Genomic DNA, 23459 nt, shown 5'->3' on the forward strand with positions numbered 1-23459 from the left:
GACTTTTTATATTCTTTGTTTTATATTGACTTCTGCTCAAATTTCAATCATCATATCCCTACTTTACCGATAACTTGTTAGAAATACATAACAGATTTTCTAAAAAAATATTTAACATCTAGAGGGGAATCTAAGTACGATTTCCTTCAATCTCTTTCGGTAGAAAATTCACTCACAAAGTGATACTAAGGGAATACGTAATCAAGCAAATAAAAATTTAAAATGAACTTCTTGGCTTCGCAAACAAATGAAAAATCTTGGTAAAGTGCTATACTCTCCTAGGCTAGATGAGCTAAAATCAATTAATTTAAAGCGAACAAAATTAAAGAATATTGATTTAAGTCCCCTTTGAAAATGAAGGTTTTGTGATTGTTGAAGTAATCAATCTTATAAAAAACCTTACGAACCTCACTCAGACTTCTGTTTGCAAAGAGAGGTAGTGTCTTACGGAATTTAGTGGAACAGATTTTTCGACTCTTCTTCCAGCCTATTTTAACAGTACCCAAAATAAAGGATTTAAATTCCGAAATTAGTCACAAATCAAAACAAACTGAGTAATTTTTGACGCAATGTGTGAATTTATCCTTCGTCTCAAAATCTTGGAAAAGAACATTACGCAAATCGTTCGGAAAATCAAGTTTGCAAATAATTTGCTTCGAGCTGTTGCTTATACGTAGTTAATAAACCAACTTAATAAGTGTATAAATTTTGGCTTGTACTTCATTTGGTGGTCGGCCGAAATGCGATTTTTAGGGGTAGTAGGGAGTAGGGGTCAAGGCCTAAATTTTGGCAAAGAAAAGGAATTTAAATTCTCAATTCTTATATTTTTAGGCTTTTTTGGGCTTCTCATGGGTAAGATTTGCAAAAAAATACATCCTTTAAAAGCCTGCTATTTAGGCCAATCAGAAGGTCAAAATTGAAACAATCAGACGTCGGCGCAAACCATGCTTGGCCATTTGGTTGCGTTTACACTCGACTGTTAAGGGCTCGGCATCTTTTAAGTGAAGAATATATGCTGATCCTTATTTTACTTGAATAGTGTTGTTCACGAAAATACATTTAAACTGAGTATTTCAGTAATCAATTATATCCAAAAGGATAATAATTTCTTTAAAAAAAATGGACAATGGCGAATCCACTTTCCGATCTAAAAATGGTTTGCTTATACGAAAGTTCTATTTACACCTGTGATATAATATCTATGAATATTAATTTTAAATAAATATTTTTGCCGGGTCAACAGAGCCCATTCTGGTATGCCATTTGGGGTGCAAAAAACCGTGTATCCTGATTTTCAAACATACTAGATATGGCTTGATCTAGCAGCTTTACGTCTGGCGTTATAACATTTCTTTACCACTCTCTCCAAACAATCGAATTTGAAGAAAAATCACACTCTTCATTGTTAACGAAAGACTTTTCAAAAAAGAAGAAAATATACGGGAAAAAGGAATTGAAAACCTGGCAACTCCAGTAATTTTTTTCCTTTTCTTCTTCATTTCTTGTTTATGATTCCATGGCAACTGGAGCACTTTCTTCTGGTTCTCCCCCTTCTTCAAGGGTTTCAAGGGGTGCACTGTTCTCCGACACTGGTGTGTTTTCATCACCCTGATATCAAAAGCAAATTATACTTTTAAAAAGGTAATATTAGAAGGCTACTTTAAGGTGTCACTTTTAGTACCTTATATTTTGGGGGTATTCAAAAAAAGATTTTTTTAACTTTCCCGCATCTTTCAAAAGCTTCAAAATATAAAAGCAAAACAGACCCCATCCTCATTCAAGCCATTCAATCTATGTTAATTCCAGCCCGGCTGATGAAGCATTTGTCATTTTGTTGTTGTAGTCGCAGATTTGCATACTTTGTTGAAAGAGTTCACAAACTAACAAAGTCAGAATTCCATGATGAAACAGGCTGTTTTTTGTTCGGTACTAGAGAGTGGTGTAAGTTTGAGCAAGAGCAAGATACCTCAGGAACTATTTCACCATCTTCTCGTTGCTTTTTCATGGTGTCTTTCTTCTCGCTTTCTTTCTGTTTCCTTTTCAACTCAGCTGCATCTTTCTTCCCTTTCTGTTCACGCTTGAAAACTGTAATATGAAAAAGAAATTAATGTACCTAATAACACTTGAGCGCATAATACAATTTTTGACGTTCTATATCTTTGGTAGTAGAAAAGAAGTTTGACAAAATACACGATGATTTTGATCACTTTCCAGGCCAGTTTAATCATACGAGAGGGCTTGAAGTGGAGGAATAATGGTCAATATCAAGCAATAAAGCAATACCTTCTAACCCATCTTTGAGAGGTTCAATAAATGAAGGGAACTCCATTTCTTCCATTGCATCCAGAACATCATTGGCTGTCAACGTTTTCCGCTTGTGTTTCATTGCTAAGGCATTCGCACTGAAAGACAATGGCGAATAGCATTAAAGCATAAGAGAACTACTGGAATAAATACTGTAAATAATATCCGGACAATTAGCCTTTTAAGTCTGGTCCAATATAATCTGCAGCGGAGAAAAAAGAAGCTGTACATTATTTTGATAGAGGCTAATTGTAAATTTGATAGAGTTTTTCCTCTTCTTTTTCCATCTTAATTCTTGATTTCTTTTTGTTTCTATTTGAAAATAAATATTCCACTCAGGATTATGTTATCAACAAGCACAAAATCGATATCCAATTCGAACTCTATCAAGAGAGGATTTGTTGTCCCTGCTGTATATTATATTCAGACTGACTTTATAATTTCTTTCTTTTGTCACCTTTTATCACCAAGTGTGAAAGCCTAATGAAAAACACAATCATTACTTAATTACCATGACGTTGCATACAATACAAAGACACTTGCTGATTTACTGATAGCTGCGCGTGCTTCTTTGGAGATGTTTATTCCTTCAGGTAACTAAAAAGTTTAAATGATAAAGATGGTTATGGCGAATCTAAATCGAAGAAAGGTAACAGAAAAAAATTCAATGCTTATAAAACCGAATTTTTATACAACAAAAGAACCTGTGAATTTTTGTCATAGATTCCAGGGCTAGAAAAGGTCAGGGTATTTCATATGACATGCAAATGGAAAAATGCAATTCATGATATGCACTACTGCAATGTCTTCTGACATTACATTGCGGACCCAATAGATGATTGTTTTAAGTGACGTAAAACCAGTCAATACGTCACTTTTAACCAATCAGCTGTTTGCTCCGACGAAGACATTGCAGTGGTGCATATCATGAATTGTATGAATTGAACTTACAACTTCTTTGATCAGTCTCCCAACAATAGCAGTTGGTAAATTCAAATCTTCAGGCTTCTCTGCCATTTTTCTTTGTTTATTTTAAAATAAAATATTCTCTGAAATGATAAAAATTCAAATGAGCATTAACATTTTAGTGATTAAAAACGAAAAGAGCACTATATATCAAACCCTATAGTATCCCAAGCAACAAGCGTGCAACATCTTATACAAAAAGTCCCCAGGTTTTCAAAAAGTTTTAACTCTGCTTTTGCAAAATATAATGTCCCAGAACAAAAAAATCTAAAATATTTGAAAAAATTTAACCAGATAATCAGGTAAAGTCTGAAAGAGTTCAGCCATACCAAGACCCCAAAGTTTTTTGGAACAAGAACACGAATGCAAAGATATACAGATTCGAGTTGTATAATAAGGATAACATGTTTGATAAAAATAGCTTTCAAAAATCCCACTCCTCCCTCTATAATAAAATACATATAAAATTAACAAATCCATCTTTCAATTTTAAAGTATATGTGGCTTTATTCAAAAATCTTTTTCAATTGCTCTAAAGAGTTATTACGCTTGTGGACTAACAATTCTTTAAAGAAATTTTTCCAATGATGCAGATTATGAATCATCAACAAGACTTCTGAGAGCATTTCTTTGGTCACCAACAAATGGTGTAAATAAGCTCTGGTGTAACGAGTGCAACAGTAACAAGTGCATTCTTCTACCAAAGGAGTCATGTCTTCTGTATAAATATCATCATGTAGATCCATTTCATACAAAGAAAGATCCTTCTTGTTTGAATTTTTATCTTGTTTTGATCTTTTACTTGGAATTGACACAACTTGCTCAGCTGCTTCATATTGAATTCTAAACTTAAAATTCAACGCACATCCACTTTCAGCTACATGACAGCAAATGACAGAATCAAACAAATCCACACCAAACTCAACAGCTTCAATCACCTCCAACGGTGTAAACAAACCAAACATGATCTTCAACTTTTTATCTGTGATAAATTCAAGAGTAGCCTTCATGACATCTTTCCAATCTGGCCCAATAACATCAAACCCACTAAATACATACCCATCTATATCCCTCTTGATAACTTCCTTTATACATTTTTCACGATATCCAATACTATCTCCACCTTCAAGCACACCAAATACAGGAATGTCTAGATTCTGTTCTTTGCGAATTTCAAGACAACGGTCCAGGAATCGAACAGACCTGTCACATGATTTTTGACATCTTTTCTTAGCAGCCCCACCTGGTATTTGATCAGATGGGGGTAAACAGATGCCAATACCAAATGACTTTAAAAGATTCATATACTCATCTGGAGAGATTCTTTGTCGACCACTTGGAGCCCAAACAGATACCGCCTTCTCTTCGTTATACTTGTAAAGATCCTCTTTTGGCTGTGCACTATCATTCACATTTAACATTAAGGTACAATTCGCCAGGTTTGCAAACTCCATAAAACTTTTACCATATTTCTTGATAACTGATTCCCCTGGTTGTTCATAAATGGTTGATACTGGTATATGCCAAAGTGTGTGTTCATCTTTGAAAATTGTTTCAAAGTTATCTGATGTTAAATATGGTATTGAGCCACCACGTGAGTAAACCAAGAAACCATGATTATCAGCTGATTCCCTAAATAATGATAACGACTTTTCAATATTTGTCGTCATTACTTTTTGCACTTTTTTATCTAGAAACAATATTAAAAGAAACTTATTCTCAAACTAATAAATTAAAAGAAGAGACTGGAAATCCTGGATAGTGTTCCAGAAATGAAAAACTGACCAGGTTCGAACATGCCTTGAAAGTACAAATTTTGAAAGTATAAAAAAACACCTGCAAGGATTTGGTAAAGGATCAAGTGTGCAAAATTGTCTCCAGCTCTCCCAAAAGTTTTCAGCTTTGTATTGGTGCTAAAAGAAGTGACCACACCCTTGAAAATGGAAATTAAAAAAAAAGACCTCCAGGGATTCACCCAACGATCAAGTGCGCAAATTTCAGCCAAATCCAACCATTTTTTAGCTTTCCAGTAGTGATTCTCAGATTTACGGAAAACACCAGCTTTTTGTTGATTGTTGACTTGATTGCCCAAACCCATAACCTTTTTAGCTTGAGGGAAGAAAAAAAATAGAGTTTTTAGGTTTGTCCAAAAAACACCTCGTCAAAATCTTAAAACGGGGGGTACAAGTATTGGTACAAGAGTAATATCTTTTTGTAAGGGTTTATTATGCGAAGTATAGAAAAAATTTCTATTATGGTCAACAAATCAAAATTTTAGTGTTTTGATAATTAAAACGTATAATTTATATAAAAATGATGAAAAAAAAACAAATTATTTCAGTTTTCTTTTTTATGTTGCACCAGGTTGCACCCTGGAAGAAGAGTATTTTCCTATTATATACATAGCTTTACACTTCCCGACTCACTAACTCCCAGAGGAATTCCGATTGTAAATCCGATTGGTTACAGTAATCTTAAAACATCTTCATAATGGCAGATAATTTAGAAGGATCAATTACGGAGAAGTTGTGTTTATTTTTTGATATCAGTCCAGATCAGTCTTGATTTTGTTGGTTGACGACTTGTTGAATCCGGCAAGAAAAAAGTAAACAGGTATAGCTTTTACTAACCAAGGATTTGAAGGATTTGAGCTACACTGTCCAGGCTACCATCAACCTGCTCTAACTTGGGATGATTGGTCGAAATATGGGACTGTTGATATCATGGCCTTTTATTTACATCCTTTGTATTTGTTTTGATAACTCCACCAAGTTTATCAATCATACTTTCTGTCATAACATGTCACGATAACTTTCACTGATAGCGGGCCCTTTTTAACTTTTTTGTTTCCATTCAAATTGACCGGACGCAGATAGGAGAATTAATGCACGCTGATTGGAGAATTAGAGAATGCCCACCGCCTAACCGCTTATCGCCTGATGGATTAACAAATAACGAGTGTGTAACTTGCAGCCCGAGTGACGTCAAACACTCCATCGTTTTGCCACTAACCGTCAACTGCTCTAACTTGGGACTATCTGACAAAACATTTTCAGTATTACTATCACTCTGACGATGCTTTTGTTGTGAAGCGAAATATTAGTTTTTTCAAAAAATGAAAATTTTGTTGTTTGTGATCTGACTCCACATTGATCCATGGCAAAATCAATTTTCGGATTAAGTTTTATCTTGCTTTTTACAGACAAAACATGGGAGGGCAATTTGGTCACCATTTTACCGAACCTCCAAAGTCATTTGATTTGAGTTAATGAACGGCGTATTAAAAAATACACAATTTCTCTTTCGCACAGAGTAGGCTTTTAAATCGAAATATGGAAAAAATCTGTAGTGGAACACACGTGAGTGTCTGTGCACTCTAAGAGGAACGAAGATTATGATTGAGTTGGTGGAGTTATCATATCAAAACAAATTTGTTGTCAAAGAGTTTTAACAGTAAGTGAAAATACAGGCCAGATATCAAACAGTCCCATGTTTCGACCAATCGTCCCAAGTTAGAGCAGTTGACAGAATATGGTCTTCTTTGTTCCAGACATTTGCGTGTTCTCCACTACAGATTTTTTTCACATTTCGATTTAAAAGCCTACTCAGTGCGAAAGAGAAATTGTGTATTTTTTAATACGCCGTTCATTAACTAAATTCAAATGAATTTGGAGCTTCGGTGAAATGGTGGCCGAATTTCCATCCCATGTTTTGTCATATAGTCTAAAGTTAGAGCAGTTGACGATAACAGCCTCGTTTTTACTCTTTTACAAACTCAAAAGCCTTTCAAAACTACTTTAAACTACATTCAAACGCCAGCCCACTTGCGTTTGGTTTGGGAACGCGAAACACAAACGCTAACTACCCATGTCTAAACTAATCTCCAGAGCTAACAAATTTTTTGAAATTCTGTAAAAAGGTCCAAGTTCCTGAATAGTTTTACAATGTTCTGTGAAAAAATCATAACCATCAGTCAAATACTCGTTCATCTATTTAAGATTGAAGACAAAAATTTGCGAAGAAAAATAAACCTTGAGCACAAAAAATGCTTTTTTAAACACTTTTTTCCAGCTAAAATTGCCCTAGAATCACGAATCAAACTAAAAATGCCCTAGAATCACGAATCCAGCTGAAACTGCCCTAGAATCACGAGTCCTGCTAAAAATGCCCTAGAATCACGAGTCCAGCTGAAACTACCCTAGAATCACGAATCCTGCTAAAACTGCCCTAGAATCACGAATCAAACTAAAAATGCACTAGAATCACGAATCCAGCTGAAACTGCCCTTAGAATCACAATCCTGCTAAAAATGCCCTAGAATCACGAATCCAACTAAAACTACCCTAGAATCACGAATCCAGCTGAAACTGCCCTAGAAACACGAACCCAGCGAAAACTGCCCTAGAATCACGAATCCAACTAAAAATGCCCTAGAATCACGAGTCCTACTAAAAATGCCCTAGAATCACAAATCCAGCTGAAACTGCCCTAGAATCACGAACCCAGCGGAAATTGCCTTAGAATCACGAATCCAGCTAAAACTGCCCTAGACTCACGAACCCAGCGAAAACTGCCCTACAATCACGAATCCAACTAAAAATGCCCTAGAATCACGAGTCCAGCTGAAACTGCCCTAGAATCACGAGTCCGACTAAAAATGCCCTAGAATCACAAATCCAGCTGAAAATGCCCTAGAATCACGAACCCAGCGGAAATTGCCTTAGAATCACGAATCCAGCTAAAACTGCCCTAGACTCACGAACCCAGCGAAAACTACCCTACAATCACGAATCCAACTAAAAATGCCCTACAATCACGAGTCCAGCTGAAACTACCCTACAATCACGAGTCTGACTAAAAATGCCCTAGAATCACAAATCCAGCTGAAACTGCCCTAGAATCACGAACCCAGCGGAAACTGCCTTAGAATCACGAATCCAGCTGAAACTGCCCTAGACTCACAAACCCAGCGGAAACTGCCCTAGAATCACGAATCCAACTAAAAATTCCCTAGAATCACGACAATAGACCTTTTTTCAAAGAGGACGTCCTGTTGAATAATTATGTAGTCCAGCTATAAAAACAATGATAGAGCCATGCATAAATACTGTATCATGCATATTGTAATAATTATGCATGGTTTTATCATTGTTTTTCTGCTGGACTACATAATTATTCAACAGGGTGGCCTCTTTGAAAAAAGGTCTATCACGAGTCCTGCTGAAAATGCCCTAGAATCACGAACCCAACTAAAAATGCCCAAGAATCATGATCAGATTAATTGCAGTTTGAGTGTAAAAATTTGTAAGAAATATTTTTTATATAATATAGGAACTAGGAGAATTCATCGTTGAAAATAGTATTTGGTTTGGGCCGTTTTCCAAAATCAGGTCTAAGAAATTCTTATAAAAAGCAGATTTTTTCAATTATTTATACCCCCGTCTTATAAATTTGAAGTTGAGAAGAATATTTTAGCTATCGCGTTGATCTTGCCTTCCCACCCGTCTTCGTTGAGTTTTTGTCTAATTGCACCAACATTGAGTTTGTTCATACCCGCATTGATATTGTTAATCAAAACGAAAGTTAAAAAGACGCGATGAAGTCACAACATTTCGAAGGAAACGACAGCACGCTGGCCAATGAAAAAAGATTTTTTTATCAAAGCTAATTCAAAACTATATTTTTAAAGTTACGAATTTGTGCGCGAAGGTGAAAGCAAGTGAAATTGTATGCTTTCAGTTGAGTTTGTGGACGAAATCAGAAAGAAATTGGCTGAATAGATTTTCGTCCCAATACTTGTTTTTTTATCGATATGTAGTTGTTGGACCCCCCCCACCCCCTTATTATCGGCCCAATGCCGATAAAAAATTCGAAAGTTTTTTGTCGAGGATCCCTTAGTATTTAATTCTTATACTAGAAAACTTTCATTCCCCCTTTTTATAATTGGATCAAAAGACCTGTCAATCAAAGAAGAATACAATACAAACAATACTTCTTCGTGATACTTCGTTATTGATTATGTACTTTATGGTACTCATCCAATTCGTTGAATCCGATGATTGACCATTACTGTTGTACTGTTAGAGTCAGCTCTCCTGAAGTTGAAATAATTAGGAAGCAGCGGTTCGTCTGGCAGTGTACTGAGGAATTGGTCAAGATGCTGTTTAAAAGTTTGTTTGGTACAGTCTGTGAGGTTTCTAAGGGATTTTGGCAGAGCATTGAAGAGCCTTGGTCCTTCTTGTGAGAGACAACCTCTCCAGATATTTTTATGTTTGACATTTATAGCTTTCAAATTGCATTTTCTACCCAGTCTCTGATTTGTGTAAGAATGCACTCCGCCTGCCTCGTCATTGTAGTTGAAATTGGGGGCAATGTCTTCTAGTATGCACCACGTGTAAATGTGTAAATGTACCTGTCTCTTCTTCTTTCAAGACTGTAGATTTTCAGTTGGTTCAATTTTTCCCAATAGTTTAAGTGGCTCAACGAGGGGATACCGTTCAGGAATGATTTTTGTAGCAGCTCTAGTTCTTGAATGAGACATCTCTTTGATGGAGACCATAGTTGAGAGCAGTAGTCAAGGTGTGGAATGGCAAGTGACTTCCAAAGGGTTAACATGACATCTTTGTCCCTTGTCTTGAAAGTACGAAATATCCAAGAGCTGATAGATTTCACTTTGTTGATTTGGTTTTTGATGTGTTGATTGTAGCTCATATCTACATCTAGAGTAACTCCAAGGTCTTTGACTTGGCTTTTTGTTTCAATTTGATCTCGAGTATCAGAATAATAAACTGAATAGGGTTTCAGCTCTTCATTTTTTCCATATTGCAAATGTTCGAATTTGAGTCCATTCAGTTGCATATTATTGATCTCTGACCATTTGTATACTGAGTTGAGATCGTTTTGGAGAAGTTGGACATCATTTTGACTGGCCAGTGCTTTCATCAGCCTGGTGTCATCCGCAAATGAAGACAGGACAGCGTTGTATATATCTTCATCAATATCCTGTATCATTACAAGAAACAGAAGGGGACCTAGCGCAGAACCCTGAGGCACCCCGGATATGATATCTGCATTTTTGGATAGCGTTGTGTTGACAGAGACTCTCTGTGTTCTCCCTGTAAGAAATGACTTTATCCAGGATAGAAGTTTTCCACAAATGCCATTTCTTTCAAGTTTCTGTAGCAGTATCGAGTGATCAACGGTCAAATGCTTTACTGAAATCAAGATAGATGACATCTACATTGTAGCCATTTTCAATATAGTGGATTAGACGTTCAGTGTGAGCAAGCAGTTGGCTTAAGCAGGATCTTCCTGACCTAAATCCATGTTGGTTGCTGTTGTAGAGGTTGTTTCTTTCCAGATGATCTTGCAAATTTTTTCTTACAATCTTTTCAAAAACTTTAGTGACGTGTGATGTAAGAGCGACAGGACAATAGTTTTCAGCCAATCCTTGATTTCCTTTTTTGAAAATAGGGGTGATGTAACTTGTTTTCAGTATCTTTGGAGTGAATCCTTTGTCAAGGATGTTCTGCCATATCAATCTGAGTGGTTTTGCAAGCTGTGATTTGTTTTTGAGTAGAAATATAGCTGGAAAGTCATCTGGGCCAGCAGCTGAGTTTGAAGAGAGGGTTTGTATCTCTCTAATAAAGTCGTCCTCTGTGAGGTCAAAATAATCAAGTTTCTTCGTAACTTGCGAAGGATTGAGATCAGGATTTTCATATTGTGATTTTGGTGGTGTGAATACAGATTTATATTGATCTTGAAGTATATTGGCCATCTGAAGGTTATTGTCTGTTAGCTTATTTGTGATGGGATCTAATAATGGTCCCACTTTAGGTTTGGTTTTAGAAAATCTTTTTGCGTAAGAGTAGAAGAATTTGGGGTTCACTTTGATTTTGGAAATTGCATCTAGCTCTTGGTTGTATCTTTCGTTGGCATAGCTGCTTTGTAATTTTAGTTCGATATCAATCAATCTCGACTTTGTGTTCTTGTTGAGCTGTCTTTTCTTCAGTTTCTTTCTTTTTCGCATAAGAATTCGACGATCGCGTGGAATAATTGTTTTCTTTATGGGTTTTCGTAAAGGAATGTTGCTTTTGGTGATAACATCAATGCATTTCTCAAGGAATACATTGTATTGTTCATCAGGGTTAGAATCATAAGTTTTTAAAATATTTTCCCAATCAATATCATCAAAAGTTTTATTGACGTTTTCCCAGGCTATTTTGTAACAACGTTTACAAGTTATCAAATAAACAACATTCCTTGCATTATATACAATCTAAATAAATAGTCCCCGGAGGTACAACACAAGGATATGATCTAAACGTGCCTGAAATAACACAAGAATCTCTAGCAACAAAATTATTTTTCAAAGCACATTAGTCTTTTAGCGCAACAATGAAAAATGTTTTTCTTTTTTCCATCTCCACATTTAGCTATTAACTCATCCAAGTCAGAATTAGGATGTGATTTTAGACAATCTTTCAGAACCACTTGACATTCCATTGGACGTACTTTTTCCGATCTATTTTTGTTGGTTAAAGAAGGACTGTAATACTGAATGATGTCTAAACTTTTCGCTACAATCTCCAGCATCAAAACAATGATAAAATAAAAAATTAATGCACATTTATAATCATGCATTATGTGTCATTGTTTTGAGGCTAGAGTTCTTAAATATTAACATGGCATCCTCACTAGGAAAAGGTGAAAATTCACCAAGAAATAACAAACCTTATTAAGCAAAGAAATTGCCCTTTTCACACTACTTTCCAAGGAAAAAAAACGTTTAGATATTTGAGAAGCTTCTAAAACATTGTAGAATCATTTAAGGGTAAAAGAAAAACAAGAAAGTTGTTTTGTATAAATTTTAAGTCTGAAATTCTTGTCATGTGACAAATAAATTTAGCAATATTTTTTTGTCCAATGACAACAAATCGTGACTGCACGAGAGGGTAGAAATCACTTTTAATGAAGCGCCAGCAATAACAAAAATTGGATTCATACTAGAATTGGCTCAAATTGGACATTTTCAATTGCAGAAGTAGCACGAAAGATAATTCTCATTCTAAAACAAGATGGCGGCGAGAAAAGCACGTCTTTTTTTGCTTTGGACAAAAGGTTGTAAATTCTGGTTGATTTTAAGGTTTTATCTTATCTTATCTCATTTACTTTAATTAGATGAGGCTTCTTCAATGTTTGGGTAAGGTAAGTCTATAAAAGTTTTGTTTTTCGGTGGAAAAAAAGTGTTTAAAAAGCATTTTTTGTGCTCAAGGTTTGTTTACATGTCAGTTTTGAGAAAATGAAATAAAGAATATGAAAAAACATTTCTTTTGAACATTTGGCAGAAAAAAATGCCCTCTTTCCAATGAAACCTACATGGTCATTAATCGTAAAAACTTTTTATTAATCGCAAAAATTAGAAAAAAGACTGACACACTTAATTGCCGTTGTATTCCATTTTAAAATTTATGTAAAAGGAGATTAAACTCTCAGCAAACAAAACGAAAATAATTGAGTAAAAATGTTTAAATGGACTTTAAATTTTGCTCACCTTTTGTGTTTCGTGAAAAAGAGAAATCTTTATTTGAAATTAATAAACAGATTATCTTTTGCAAACATCAAAGAAATGAAGGGCTAACTTTGAAAGCGTTTTTTTCTGGAAGTAGCTTTTTGTAAAATTTGTATTGAGTGTGCATACTTCACAGTGCTGCAAATAACGGCCGGTGACCGGTAATTACCTTTTATTTCGTAGTTTCTACCGGCCATTCTGAAGCTCAGTTTTTCATTTTGTCCCGTTAAGAGCCATTTTTTTAAAAATCTTCAGAATAAAGAAAGTGTGATACCTCACCCTCTTAGATTTTGATGAAATTTTGACCAAATGATCTATCACACAAGAAAATAAGACTCTGAAAATTTCACTTTGATATCTCAAGTAGTTTTACAGATAGAGCGTCTCAAAGAGAAAATTGACCCCTAGAAATCATGAACTCTGGTGAGGAGCAGATTTTGAAAGCCAATGAACTTTTATTCAAGTACATTAGAAAGCCGATTTACAGTGGATTTCAAGAACCTTTTGTAGGGAATCAGAAAAAATCAAATTGAGTCTCCAAAATTTTCCCCGAAAATCTGTAGAGGGCTTCAAACTTTGCGTTATCTAGGTTTGGAAGCACTTTAAGCTGTCTGCTGATGGTCCTTGAGACTTTTTTGAAGCTAACATTTGACCTGGAGTGGTTTACTGGTGGGTTTTGGCCACAAAAATAACATTTTCAGAATTTCCATCATTGCGTAACCGTCAAAAATGGCCGAAAAAATTGCTATTTTGACAGATCTGGAGCAAAATTAAAGATGGCGTATCTTTTTGCTGCAACTATAAATTTTTTTGAAACTTTCAGCAAGGCTTCCTTAGTAGGTCTAGTTTATAGCCTCAAAAAATCTCAGTGGGTTTTTGAAGTCTCTTAAAGATATAATTGATCGAAAATTTGCTTAACTTTGTTGCTTTTTCCCTCTTAAAATGCTAAATCAGGCCCAGTAAGGGCTCTAAAGGTTAATTTTTGTCAAAATATTGGTTGATCTTCTTTAGCCAACTAATCATTGGCATTAAGGGAACAACTGTAAAAATTTTCAGGTCATTTCCATCAACAGATGACATTTTACGACTTTCTTTATTTTTAAGTACAGAATATGTAAAAAATGAGACTGACATCTGGCCTTTCCTACCATTCCAGGGCCTATATTTTCAGGAAAAGCCTCTACCTTTCACAGTTTGGTGAATATTATTTTTAAATACAGGCAGTTTACTTTAACTAAATGGGTTTAACAGTACTTAATTACTATTCAAAATTTTTTTAGACTCATTCAGAAATTTTACTTTGACAATAATTTGCACTTTACCGCAAAATTTCTAAGTCCAAGTGTCGTGATTAACTTTATATTTGTGTACACTAACAGCCTTACTTGTTGATTCTTAAACAACTAAGCAACATTACTAGGGTGATATTTTATGAGATACTGCAAACAATGATGTTTAAATCTTCTGGACAAGAAATATTGGACAGTCTAAAGCTAATCAAGACACTTCCAAAACCAACTGAGATTTTTCGAGGCTATAAACTAGACCTACTAAGGAAGCCTTGCTGAAAGTTTCAAAAAAATTTGTTGTTGCAGCAAAAAGATACGCCATCTTGAATTTTGCTCCAGATCTACCAAAATAGCAATTTTTTCGGCCATTTTTGACGATTACGCAAAGATGGAAATCCTGAAAATGTTATTTTTGTGGCCAAAACCTACCAGTAAACCACTCCAGGTCAAAAGTTTGCTTCAAAAAAGTCTCAAGGACTATCAGGAGCCAGCTAAAAGTTCTTCCAAACCAAGATAACGCAAAGCCTGAAGCCCTCTACAGGAGGTGCTAAAGATTTTCGGGGAAAATTTTGGAGACTCAATTTGATTCTTTCTGATTCCCTACAAAAAGTTCTTGAAATCCACTGTAAATCAGCTTTCTATAATGTACTTGAATAAAAATTCATTGGCTTTCAAAATCTGCTCCTCACTAGAGCTCATGAAATTTATGGAGTCAATTTTCGCTTAGTAGCCTATCTTTGAGACGCTGTATCTTCAAAACTACGCGAGATATCAAGGTAAAATTTTCAGAGTCTTATTTTCTTGTGTGATAGATCATTTGGTCAAAATTTCATCAAAATCCAAGAGGATTAGGTATCACACCCTGAAGACCCTTAAAAAAAATGGCTCTTAAAATTTGAAGATTAGAGGCTTAGATAAAATACTTAATAGGGCTTCTAATTAAAAGAGGAACAGTTTTTAAATTAAAATAGGTGTTTAGCCAATCTAATAATCCAATAAGTCAATCTGTAACAACAAACTACAATGATGGTTCCGCCAGACCCCCTGCTCGTTACACGCGAAAATTTACCGGCCAACTGAAATTTCCCTATTTGCAGCACTGCTTCAGACAGTTAACATGCCAAATCTAACAGACCGATTTCAATGAAAATTATCTCATTGGAAAGAGGAGATCTTAAACTTCAAAACAGTGCTTCATTTTATCGATTTAGCTCTTTGTTCAATAGAAATGTCAAGAGAATTAAAGTTTCTAAGTAAAATCCTAATCATTACCCAAAAAAGTGCCTTTTTTTGTCTTTTAAATAGATAGTCCCAGCCTTATGCCGCCTTCAGTAAAGCTTCCTATACCTTTTGTCCTTCAGAAAAACCAAAAATGTTGGCCTTAAAATTGTTTGCTTTCAGTTCCTGTAGCCAGTAGTGTGACCCCCTGTATTTCTATTTTATTTTGCGTGAGTTTTTCAATAGAGATGTCACATGACTCAAATCCCGCGTTTTATTGGACTAGTAGAGAAAGCAAAAGTGAAACCGCACGATCTGTTTGGATGAAAAAGTTTCCATGTGAACTGACACAAAAAATAATTCTCATTCTAAAACAAGATGGCGGCGAGAAAAGCACGTCATTTTTGTCTTCAATCTTGAATAGATGAACGAGTTTTATTTGACTGATGGTTATGATTTTTTCACAGAACATAGTAAAACTATTCAGGAACTTAGACCTTTTTACAAAATTTCAAAAAATCTGTTAGTTCTGAAGATATATTGAAAAGTTTAGACATGGGTAGTTCGCGTTCGTGTTTCGCATTCCCAAACCAAACGCACGTGCCTTGAAAATAAACTCGATATTGGCTCCCATTAGTTTCCAATTCCAAAAATAATGAGAGGAACTTAAGCAAATTTGAGAATATCAAACGTAGAATATCAAACATCAAACGTAGAATATCAATAAACCAACTTCAAGTTAATGGCATGGGTAGTAGATGGGGAAGAAAAGAAACAGACAGTCTCCTGATGCTGTTCTGTTTAAGATTGGTTGACATCAAATATATGTATATTATGTAGGCATAGGATAAAAAAATAATACCTTGTAATTTCCAGAAGCAAATGATGACATTTTCAGTTGCAGATCTTCGATTTAAAGAAAGAGTAGCTACTCAAAATAAAGTATGACAAAATTTGTTATTTTGGCTTCGTGTTGCTACCACGACGTGAACCCCGCGAATTGTTTTGCTCGATGTCCTCGTGTCCTCGTAAACATATTTATCCAGTTTTTGCTTAGGGTTTGTCTACATTTAGAAGTGTCGGGATGCTGCGATCGATACAACATACAGTGGATAGACCAAAAATTGTTTTAGATTAGAGATGGATGCGAGCCATCGTGTAAAAAAAGAATTTTCTTCATTTTGGGGAAAAATACCAAAAATTGAATTGATTAGTATATTCCCCAAGACTTGACAAAAGCTAAAATATAGAAAAATTATGAAATGTAGAAAGACCCTAAATGCTAAAAGATTAAACCTAATCCCCGCCCCCGGCAGCAGGGGCTAATACACTACTTGTTAACAAGTTCGCATTATTATACGGTGGGTTGGGCTCTTCCTTTTCTTTTGTACATTGGGGGTGGGAGATATATTGGATATTATTCAACATATCCTCCTTATTGACAAAGGTATATGAAAAAACAAATTGATAACTGGATGAAAAAGATATCTTAAACATATTTAATTTTTCTAGCTTTTGTTTCTTTTTCACTTGCGTGAATCACAAAAAAAACATTGCGTGAATGCGTGAATTTGGGAAAAAATTTGCGTGAATTGAAGGTCCGTTGGGGGGGGGGCGCTCATAAAGGAAAATCGCAAGAAATGTTGCAAATATTATATAGGCTCCTTTCTAGATTTACTTAAATCCTAAATGAGGTTGCACCACTTTAAAGTTCCTTAATGTCTCAAAAGTCGCAAAGTTTCCCAGGTCTTGGGCCGGTAATCCAGGTCTTTGGCCGCTAAATCAGGGCTTGGGCTGCTTACGGAAAAAAATTTGCGGGGGGGGGTGTCCGAATAAGCAGGGGGGTAGGAAAATTTTCTGAATTCTAATAGTAATAAGCGAGAGGATGGAATAAAAGGGAGCAAATGAACAATACTAACAAAAAGGAAAATTTTAACAAGTTTAAGGTCTATCTACAGTGTAATAAAATATTGAATTCTTCAAATTTAATTAGCGGGAAGGGGGGTCTTAATAAGAGCAGGGATTTTTTTCTCTTCTTAACAATTAGCGTGGGGACGCAAGCAGGGGGGGGACGTCTATTCGGGAGACAAAAGTATAATTTGGCAGTAAAAAGAGAAACTCGCGAAAATATTGTCTCCATTTATAAAAGTAACACTTGAAAGAATCAAGGGATTTTAGCGAATTTGGAAATGGTTTCAAAACGAAACGAGGCAGTCATTGCACTGAATATACATACTCGCTTTTTTTATAAGAATAACTTCTACCTTCTACATATGGCCTCACTCTGATATAAGAATATCAGAGTGAGGCCAAAAATAGGAATAAGAGGACCTCAGGGTGACCTCAGCCAAAGTACACTATTGTTATAAAAAAGCGTGTAATCAATGACAAGCTACATGCTGAATGAACCTACCTAAAGGCTAATGTAATTAAAAATAGAAAAAAATGGCAACAACAATGAGACAATGCAAACTAAAAAATCAGAAGAAACAAGTGATACTTATATGGACCTACCTGGTTATGCATTTAACACAAGTATATAATTGATATCTACGTGAGCGTGAGCATTAAACAATCATTCAGAGCACAAATAGTGACGATCTATTAAAATCTAAAAAAAACGTTTAGAAATCAAAAGTTCATGCTGTTGAAATATTCTTTCATATTCAAGACTTCGTGAGCAAAAAAACATCTATCTCATCAAAAAATTGAGTTATTTGGCTGAGAACATTGATGTATGCTTATTAATAGTGATTCTTATAGATAAAGACGCGTTTTTTGAGCTGAAAAATTTGTTTTTTACAAATATCTGCTTGAGCCATCTTTTACCTACTTTCCTGCAAAAAAATCAGAAAAAAACAATGATCCAATATTTCAAAGTCCAAAAATCCCGTTTTTTAGCCGTTTTTTGGCCCAAATTTGCCCAAAAACAATTTTTTTCGAAAATCGGGCTCCGTCACATTCGAGGGTTTATAGTTATGCATCTTTGTGCAAAAAATCATAAAGAATGAAAGAGCCAATCTCGAGAAAAGCTAATACCTAAGTAATTGATAACGTGCTTATGAAAAAATGTCGAATTTGTCCAGTTTTTCTATAAAAACACGCCAAGCAACCAAAATTTCATGTCTAAACACACATATTCTTCAAAAGTAAGCCCCATGAACAAAAAAACATCTATCTCATGAAAAAATTGAGTAATTTGACTAAGAACATTGATGTATGCTTATTAATAGTGATTCTTATAGATAAACATGCGCTTTTTGAGCAAACAAAATTTTTTTGCAAAAATCTGCTTGAGCCATCTTTTACCTATGATGGTACCCTACTTTCATTCAAAAAATCAGAAAAAATTTATGATCCAATTTTTCACAAAGTCCAAAAAACCCGTTTTTTAGCCGTTTTTCGGCTGAAATTTGCCCCCAAATTTTTTTTTCGAAAATCGGGCTCCATCACATTTTGGCCACCACCATTTTGGACCTTTGTACCAAAAATCAAAAGATTCCTATGATTCAATCCTGAGAAAAGTTGGTAACAGACGAACGGACGAACGAACGAACATAGGTTAATTTATAGGACCTCCACCCCACCGGGTAGGTCCAAAAATACGATTGAATTTGTATTTGATCAATTTTTCTAAAATGTAGAAGTGACAAAATGGATTTTCCCCAAATAAGTAAATCTGACTTTTACGGCCAAAAAAGTTAAACCATTCTCAGTTTTTGGGTTTCTAAGCCTCGAAATCAAAATCTTCTTTCAAATAGAAATAGGCTAGGTAATAAAAAACAAGATGAACAGTAAAAAAATATAAGAACTACGAACAAAATCGATTATGTTAAATAAATTCTTCCGCTCTCCTTTCTCGCTGAAAGGCAAATAATAATAAGAGAATTCTAAGCTTCCGGAGAAAAAAAAAAGGCTAAAGGAAGATCTTCAAATTAATTTACCATCCACAAAGTTTCAATAAATATAATTGTTCTGTGCATTTAGTTTAACGAATTCAGAGATTTATTGTGAGCAAGAAAATGTACCTCTTATACTAACATCATTTAGTAACGAAAAATGAATACTATCAAATTTAGCAAAAACTAAGAAATTATAAGGCTGATTTAGGGAGCGGTCATTAATTAATGCATTGTGTCGAATAAGCAATTCAATTTTTAATAATAGTATATACTTTACAATATAATAGTACTTTCCTACAGCAACATCAGTTTACAAATGAAAACTTATTGAAAATAAAAAAAATATTGAAACAAATTTGGTCTTAAAAATCTTGATTAGGTCATTTTTAATTAGAAAATGCAATGACTTTTTAAAATTGTTTAATCTTGTTGTTCTCAATCTTGGAGCAAAATTTCAGGGTGATTATCTATGGCTCTTATTTTATTTCTTAAACACTTTGGTTTTAGAGACACCGGATCGAGATTTTTAGACGGGGAGAAACAGTCAAGAATATATTACCTAGGATTAACTCTTGAAAAAAAAGAACAATGACTCGTCTGGATATAAAAAAGAAATAAAAAATAGCTCTTTCTTATAGCATAATAAAAACCCATTTTCCTATAAAAATACAGGAAATGAATATTCCATTTAAAAATACGGCTAAACGGAGTAATTTTGAATGGAAATTAGGCCTCTAAACAGAAAAAGTGGAAAATAGCTAGGGAAACAAATTCGGTCCAAAGACTGTTTGAATTGGGTTCATGTAGAAGTACCACATTGCTTCAAAATTAAAGAGTAATTTTCCTTTAAAAATACGGATGAATAGATTATTGGGATATTTGCCTCTGATCAGAAAAAATAGTAAATCATTAAATGTCAGTAACTCTTACTGTAAGGGGTAATTTTATTGCACCTTAGTAAAGCACTAGGGAATTTTAGTATATATGCTATACTCAATGTACTGCTCACGAATACTCAGCATAGTGTAAAAGTCAAACTATTCTCTATTATGCTCGTAAAACCATTTCAAAACATTGACAAAAAAGTCTCCATCAGTCTCAATATTAAGTAAAGGATGTGAATCCTCTGGGTAATACAACATTTTAGCAGTCTTCCCATTAGCTCTTAACAATCGGTAATAACTTTTACTTTGAGACGGAGGAACACGTAAATCTTTCCCTCCAACTAAAAGAAGAACAGGTGCTTTGACTTTCTTTAAGTGAACAATAGGAGATCGTTTAACCATTTCAGCTAAGATTTCAGGAGAAGGGATGGTGCCTTGTTCATAAGGCACTCCACTTTCAACAAATGTCCAGTCAGGAATATCAGTAACCATCATCATAGCCGACATATCAGTAACTGGGTTTAACAAAGCTGCAGCACTATAAAAATCAGGATACTGTCCCACCAGGTGAGCGCCAATAAATCCACCATGAGATCCACCAAAAACGAAAATTTGCTTTTTGTTGAAACGATTTTCAAATTTCTCTAAAAGAATTTCAGCAAAGTTCTGAACGTCTTTTATGTCCATGTCACCAACATTTCCTGGAAGAGCTTCCAAGTTTTCTTTCCCAAACCCAGTTGACCCTCTATAATTACAAAGAAGGACAGCATAACCAAGGTGAACAAATGCTGCTGCATTGAATCTAAAGGTGTTGGTGGCCATGACATGTGGACCTCCATGTGGAAACACAACCAAAGGAATTGGGTTTTTAGCAATTTCTGTGGGTAGCATGTAATAAGACGAAACACCATGGGCATCTGTCAACTTGCCATAGCTGATTTGTGAATCTTTTTGAGGTGGCTCTTGAAAGATATTGAATTGATCCTGCTTGAATGATGCAACAGTTAACGTAGCTCCTGCTGAATCCAGCTCATGATTTAAAAGAAAGATCAAATCAGACTCAACACCATACAAAACATTACATGGAATTTCTTTCACAATATCTCCAGTTTCGCTGTTTAAAATGTAAGCAAACTTTAAACCATCTTTATCATTGGCGATTACAAAATGAATGTTATCAGATAACCAGCATTGATTTGAAAATCCATGCATGAACAACATATGGTCAGGCAGCAATTCCAGAACAGATCTCTGTTTGGTATCATGGAGCATCAAGCTTTCTGGACCTCTGTGCATGTTTCCAGATGTGTTTAGATGTCTTCTAATGAAAATTACAAACTCACCATTGGGACTGACTCTTGCAGAATGGTCTGAGACATTTTTGACTTCTTGAAAGGGTTGTTGAGCATTCTCAGAATTATCATCAACTTTGATTGTATAGAGGTTGCTTGGGCGACATTCACAAACTCTTAACCCAAGTCTAAAAGGTTCAATATTGTAGCCTGTGAAAATAATCTCATTATTATTGAGCCATCGAGGTTGAGCAGGACAAACACCAGCTGGAATTTTTTCAAGGATTTGCACTGTTTCTTCAACCAAATTTACGACAACCATGACCGTGTTTGTAATGTCATTCAATAGCTCTCCCCAATTTTCCTCATAATTGAATTTATCACCCACAGTTTTTGAGTCTTTCTTTTCATCAATTTTATCGTCATTCCCTTCATTCTTCTTTTCCTCAGGTTTGCTCGTCTTATCATCTAGTAGAGGCTCTACTTTGCGATCAAAAAAGCCCTCATTTTTTGGCTTCTTTTTCTCAGCTACATAAACAATCTTTTCCTCATCTCCAGACCATTCTAATGAACTGAAGTATGGATCTGCAAGAATGGAGCTGTGCTTATCAAATGTGGATAGATTAATTGTCTGTGTAATTTTAGAATCTGAGTATATTTCAAGCACAAATTCTTCCTTTTTCGAAATGGTACTCTCCTGTTTCTTGATGGATGCTTTCAATTTTCTTGATGGAGACACTTTTTCCAACAAACCCCCATCATAGGGTATTGGAAAAATTGGCAATTTTTTGATGGGATTGGGGTCGTTTTCAGCAAATTCGTAAGGTGAGATGAATCTCCTTGCTTTCGTTATTTCATAGTTTGTTTGTTTCCAAACGACATTAAAAAATTTCGAGCCAGCTTTTGAATGATGTGAAAGAGAAATACTTGCCAGGGATGGTAAATTTGCGTTTTGGACGACTTGAGATGCTTTCTTGAGATATTCATTCATGTTGATGAAGGTAGCAGAGTGGAAAATGTCCTCGGTGATTTTCGCACAAAAAAATCAAGAAATGCACAAAATCACTTTCGTTTTCTAGATGAACTACTAAGACTCTGTATACATCGTAAATAAAAAAAATTATTGATGGTATGTTCATTTTCAACTTTTCAACCCCCTGAAAATCACCAGTTTTTCTTGATTCGGATCTAATTTCAATTCAAATCTTTCTTCAGATGATTCTTCATTTGCAAAAGATTTTGCATAATTTTAAATGTTATCATCACCATGTAGAAAGACACTTAATTTTTTCTAATACCTAAAAGGCTGGTACATCGAGTCCATTCGAACGGGGACTGGACCTCTACCTTGGACCACTAACAACTAATTGGATTTTTTTGGCCTGAAAGCGCTGACGGTATTTTTATTTCGCGTGGGGATTTTTACGGCGTAAATCCTCTCGTGGAGGAGTTGCATTATATGAAGCCAGATCTGGATTTGGGCTCCTTTTCTCCTTTGCGTTTTAGTTTTATTTTTCTCGATGCTTACTGATATGATAGCGCTTATTTTCTGGCGTCCATCAGTAACGTAAATAAAGCCTGGGATACCGGGGACAACGTTGCAACGTTGGTTTTGATTTAATTTTCTTTCTTCAGATAAGGACAGCAAGGCCTAACACTAACCTCGACGGTCAAAACGTCAAAACACTTTCTTAAATCCAGCGTCTATCAAATTTATAGATCAAACTGTCGTTCCTCATTACCATAATTTCGGGCTTGCAGACAAATACTGGATTGAAAGTCAACTCTACTACCTCTAGATATTTCGAAAAAATAAACCATTCAGAAACCAAGTAACCACTATTATAAACTAAATTTAACCCCGTATCGTCACAACTTCAAGTTCCATTTTTTGACTGGTCCGAGCTTGGAATTCAATGCATTATACAAAGGAATCATTTTTTGAAGATCCTAATTGCCAATGTTAAAGAATGGTGATGCGGCATAAAGTCAACATCTGACATTCCACGAAAAGACTGCTCCTTCTATTTGAA

General features: G+C 35.1%; 4 protein-coding genes across 4 annotated transcripts; all 4 read right to left on the reverse strand.

Annotated features, from left to right (window-relative positions):
* Window positions 1-1080: 1080 nt before the first annotated feature.
* LOC136811310 (DNA polymerase epsilon subunit 3-like) lies at window positions 1081-3353 on the reverse strand. The gene is made up of 5 exons (XM_067067928.1): window positions 3256-3353; window positions 2816-2901; window positions 2284-2402; window positions 1967-2085; window positions 1081-1608 (listed from the first exon to the last, which is right to left on the reverse strand). Exons 1-5 carry the CDS (start codon window positions 3319-3321, stop codon window positions 1507-1509), a joined length of 492 nt encoding a protein of 163 aa, XP_066924029.1. The 5' UTR covers window positions 3322-3353; the 3' UTR covers window positions 1081-1506.
* Window positions 3354-3656: 303 nt separating this feature from the next.
* Window positions 3657-4991, reverse strand: LOC136811320 (queuine tRNA-ribosyltransferase accessory subunit 2-like). The gene has a single exon (XM_067067938.1). The coding sequence runs from the start codon at window positions 4938-4940 to the stop codon at window positions 3777-3779; it is 1164 nt and encodes a 387-aa protein (XP_066924039.1). The 5' UTR covers window positions 4941-4991; the 3' UTR covers window positions 3657-3776.
* A 4657-nt stretch (window positions 4992-9648) lies between these two features.
* LOC136810984 (uncharacterized) lies at window positions 9649-13038 on the reverse strand. Its single transcript, XM_067067590.1, has 3 exons — window positions 13011-13038; window positions 10655-11487; window positions 9649-10272 (listed from the first exon to the last, which is right to left on the reverse strand). The coding sequence occupies exons 1-3, from the start codon at window positions 13036-13038 to the stop codon at window positions 9649-9651; spliced, it is 1485 nt and encodes a 494-aa protein (XP_066923691.1).
* A 6816-nt stretch (window positions 13039-19854) lies between these two features.
* On the reverse strand, window positions 19855-22502 carry LOC136811330 (acylamino-acid-releasing enzyme-like). The gene has a single exon (XM_067067948.1). The coding sequence runs from the start codon at window positions 22415-22417 to the stop codon at window positions 20288-20290; it is 2130 nt and encodes a 709-aa protein (XP_066924049.1). The 5' UTR covers window positions 22418-22502; the 3' UTR covers window positions 19855-20287.
* Window positions 22503-23459: the final 957 nt, after the last annotated feature.

This window comes from Clytia hemisphaerica, unplaced genomic scaffold, assembly GCF_902728285.1.
Source record: "Clytia hemisphaerica strain Z4C2 unplaced genomic scaffold, Clytia hemisphaerica genome assembly, whole genome shotgun sequence".
Lineage (NCBI taxonomy): Eukaryota > Metazoa > Cnidaria > Hydrozoa > Leptothecata > Clytiidae > Clytia > Clytia hemisphaerica.

What these genes read in the sequence shown, in the direction of transcription:
- LOC136811310 (XM_067067928.1), bottom strand. Translation starts at nt 3,321, where the DNA reads ATGGCAGAGAAGCCTGAAGATTTGAATTTACCAACTGCTATTGTTGGG. An exon ending in GGAGACTGATCAAAGAAGTT is followed by an intron (nt 2,902 to 3,255) that starts GTAAGTTCAATT and finishes TAAACTTTTTAG; the next exon opens with TTACCTGAAGGAATAAACAT. An exon ending in ATGGTGAAATAGTTCCTGAG is followed by an intron (nt 1,609 to 1,966) that starts GTATCTTGCTCT and finishes TTTTGATATCAG; the next exon opens with GGTGATGAAAACACACCAGT.
- LOC136811320 (XM_067067938.1), bottom strand. Translation starts at nt 4,940, where the DNA reads ATGACGACAAATATTGAAAAGTCGTTATCATTATTTAGGGAATCAGCT.
- LOC136810984 (XM_067067590.1), bottom strand. Translation starts at nt 13,038, where the DNA reads ATGGCCGGTAGAAACTACGAAATAAAAG. An exon ending in TAGAAACTACGAAATAAAAG is followed by an intron (nt 11,488 to 13,010) that starts GTAATTACCGGT and finishes GTTACAAAATAG; the next exon opens with CCTGGGAAAACGTCAATAAA. An exon ending in CTAAAGTTTTTGAAAAGATT is followed by an intron (nt 10,273 to 10,654) that starts GTAAGAAAAAAT and finishes GTAATGATACAG; the next exon opens with GATATTGATGAAGATATATA.
- LOC136811330 (XM_067067948.1), bottom strand. Translation starts at nt 22,417, where the DNA reads ATGAATGAATATCTCAAGAAAGCATCTCAAGTCGTCCAAAACGCAAAT.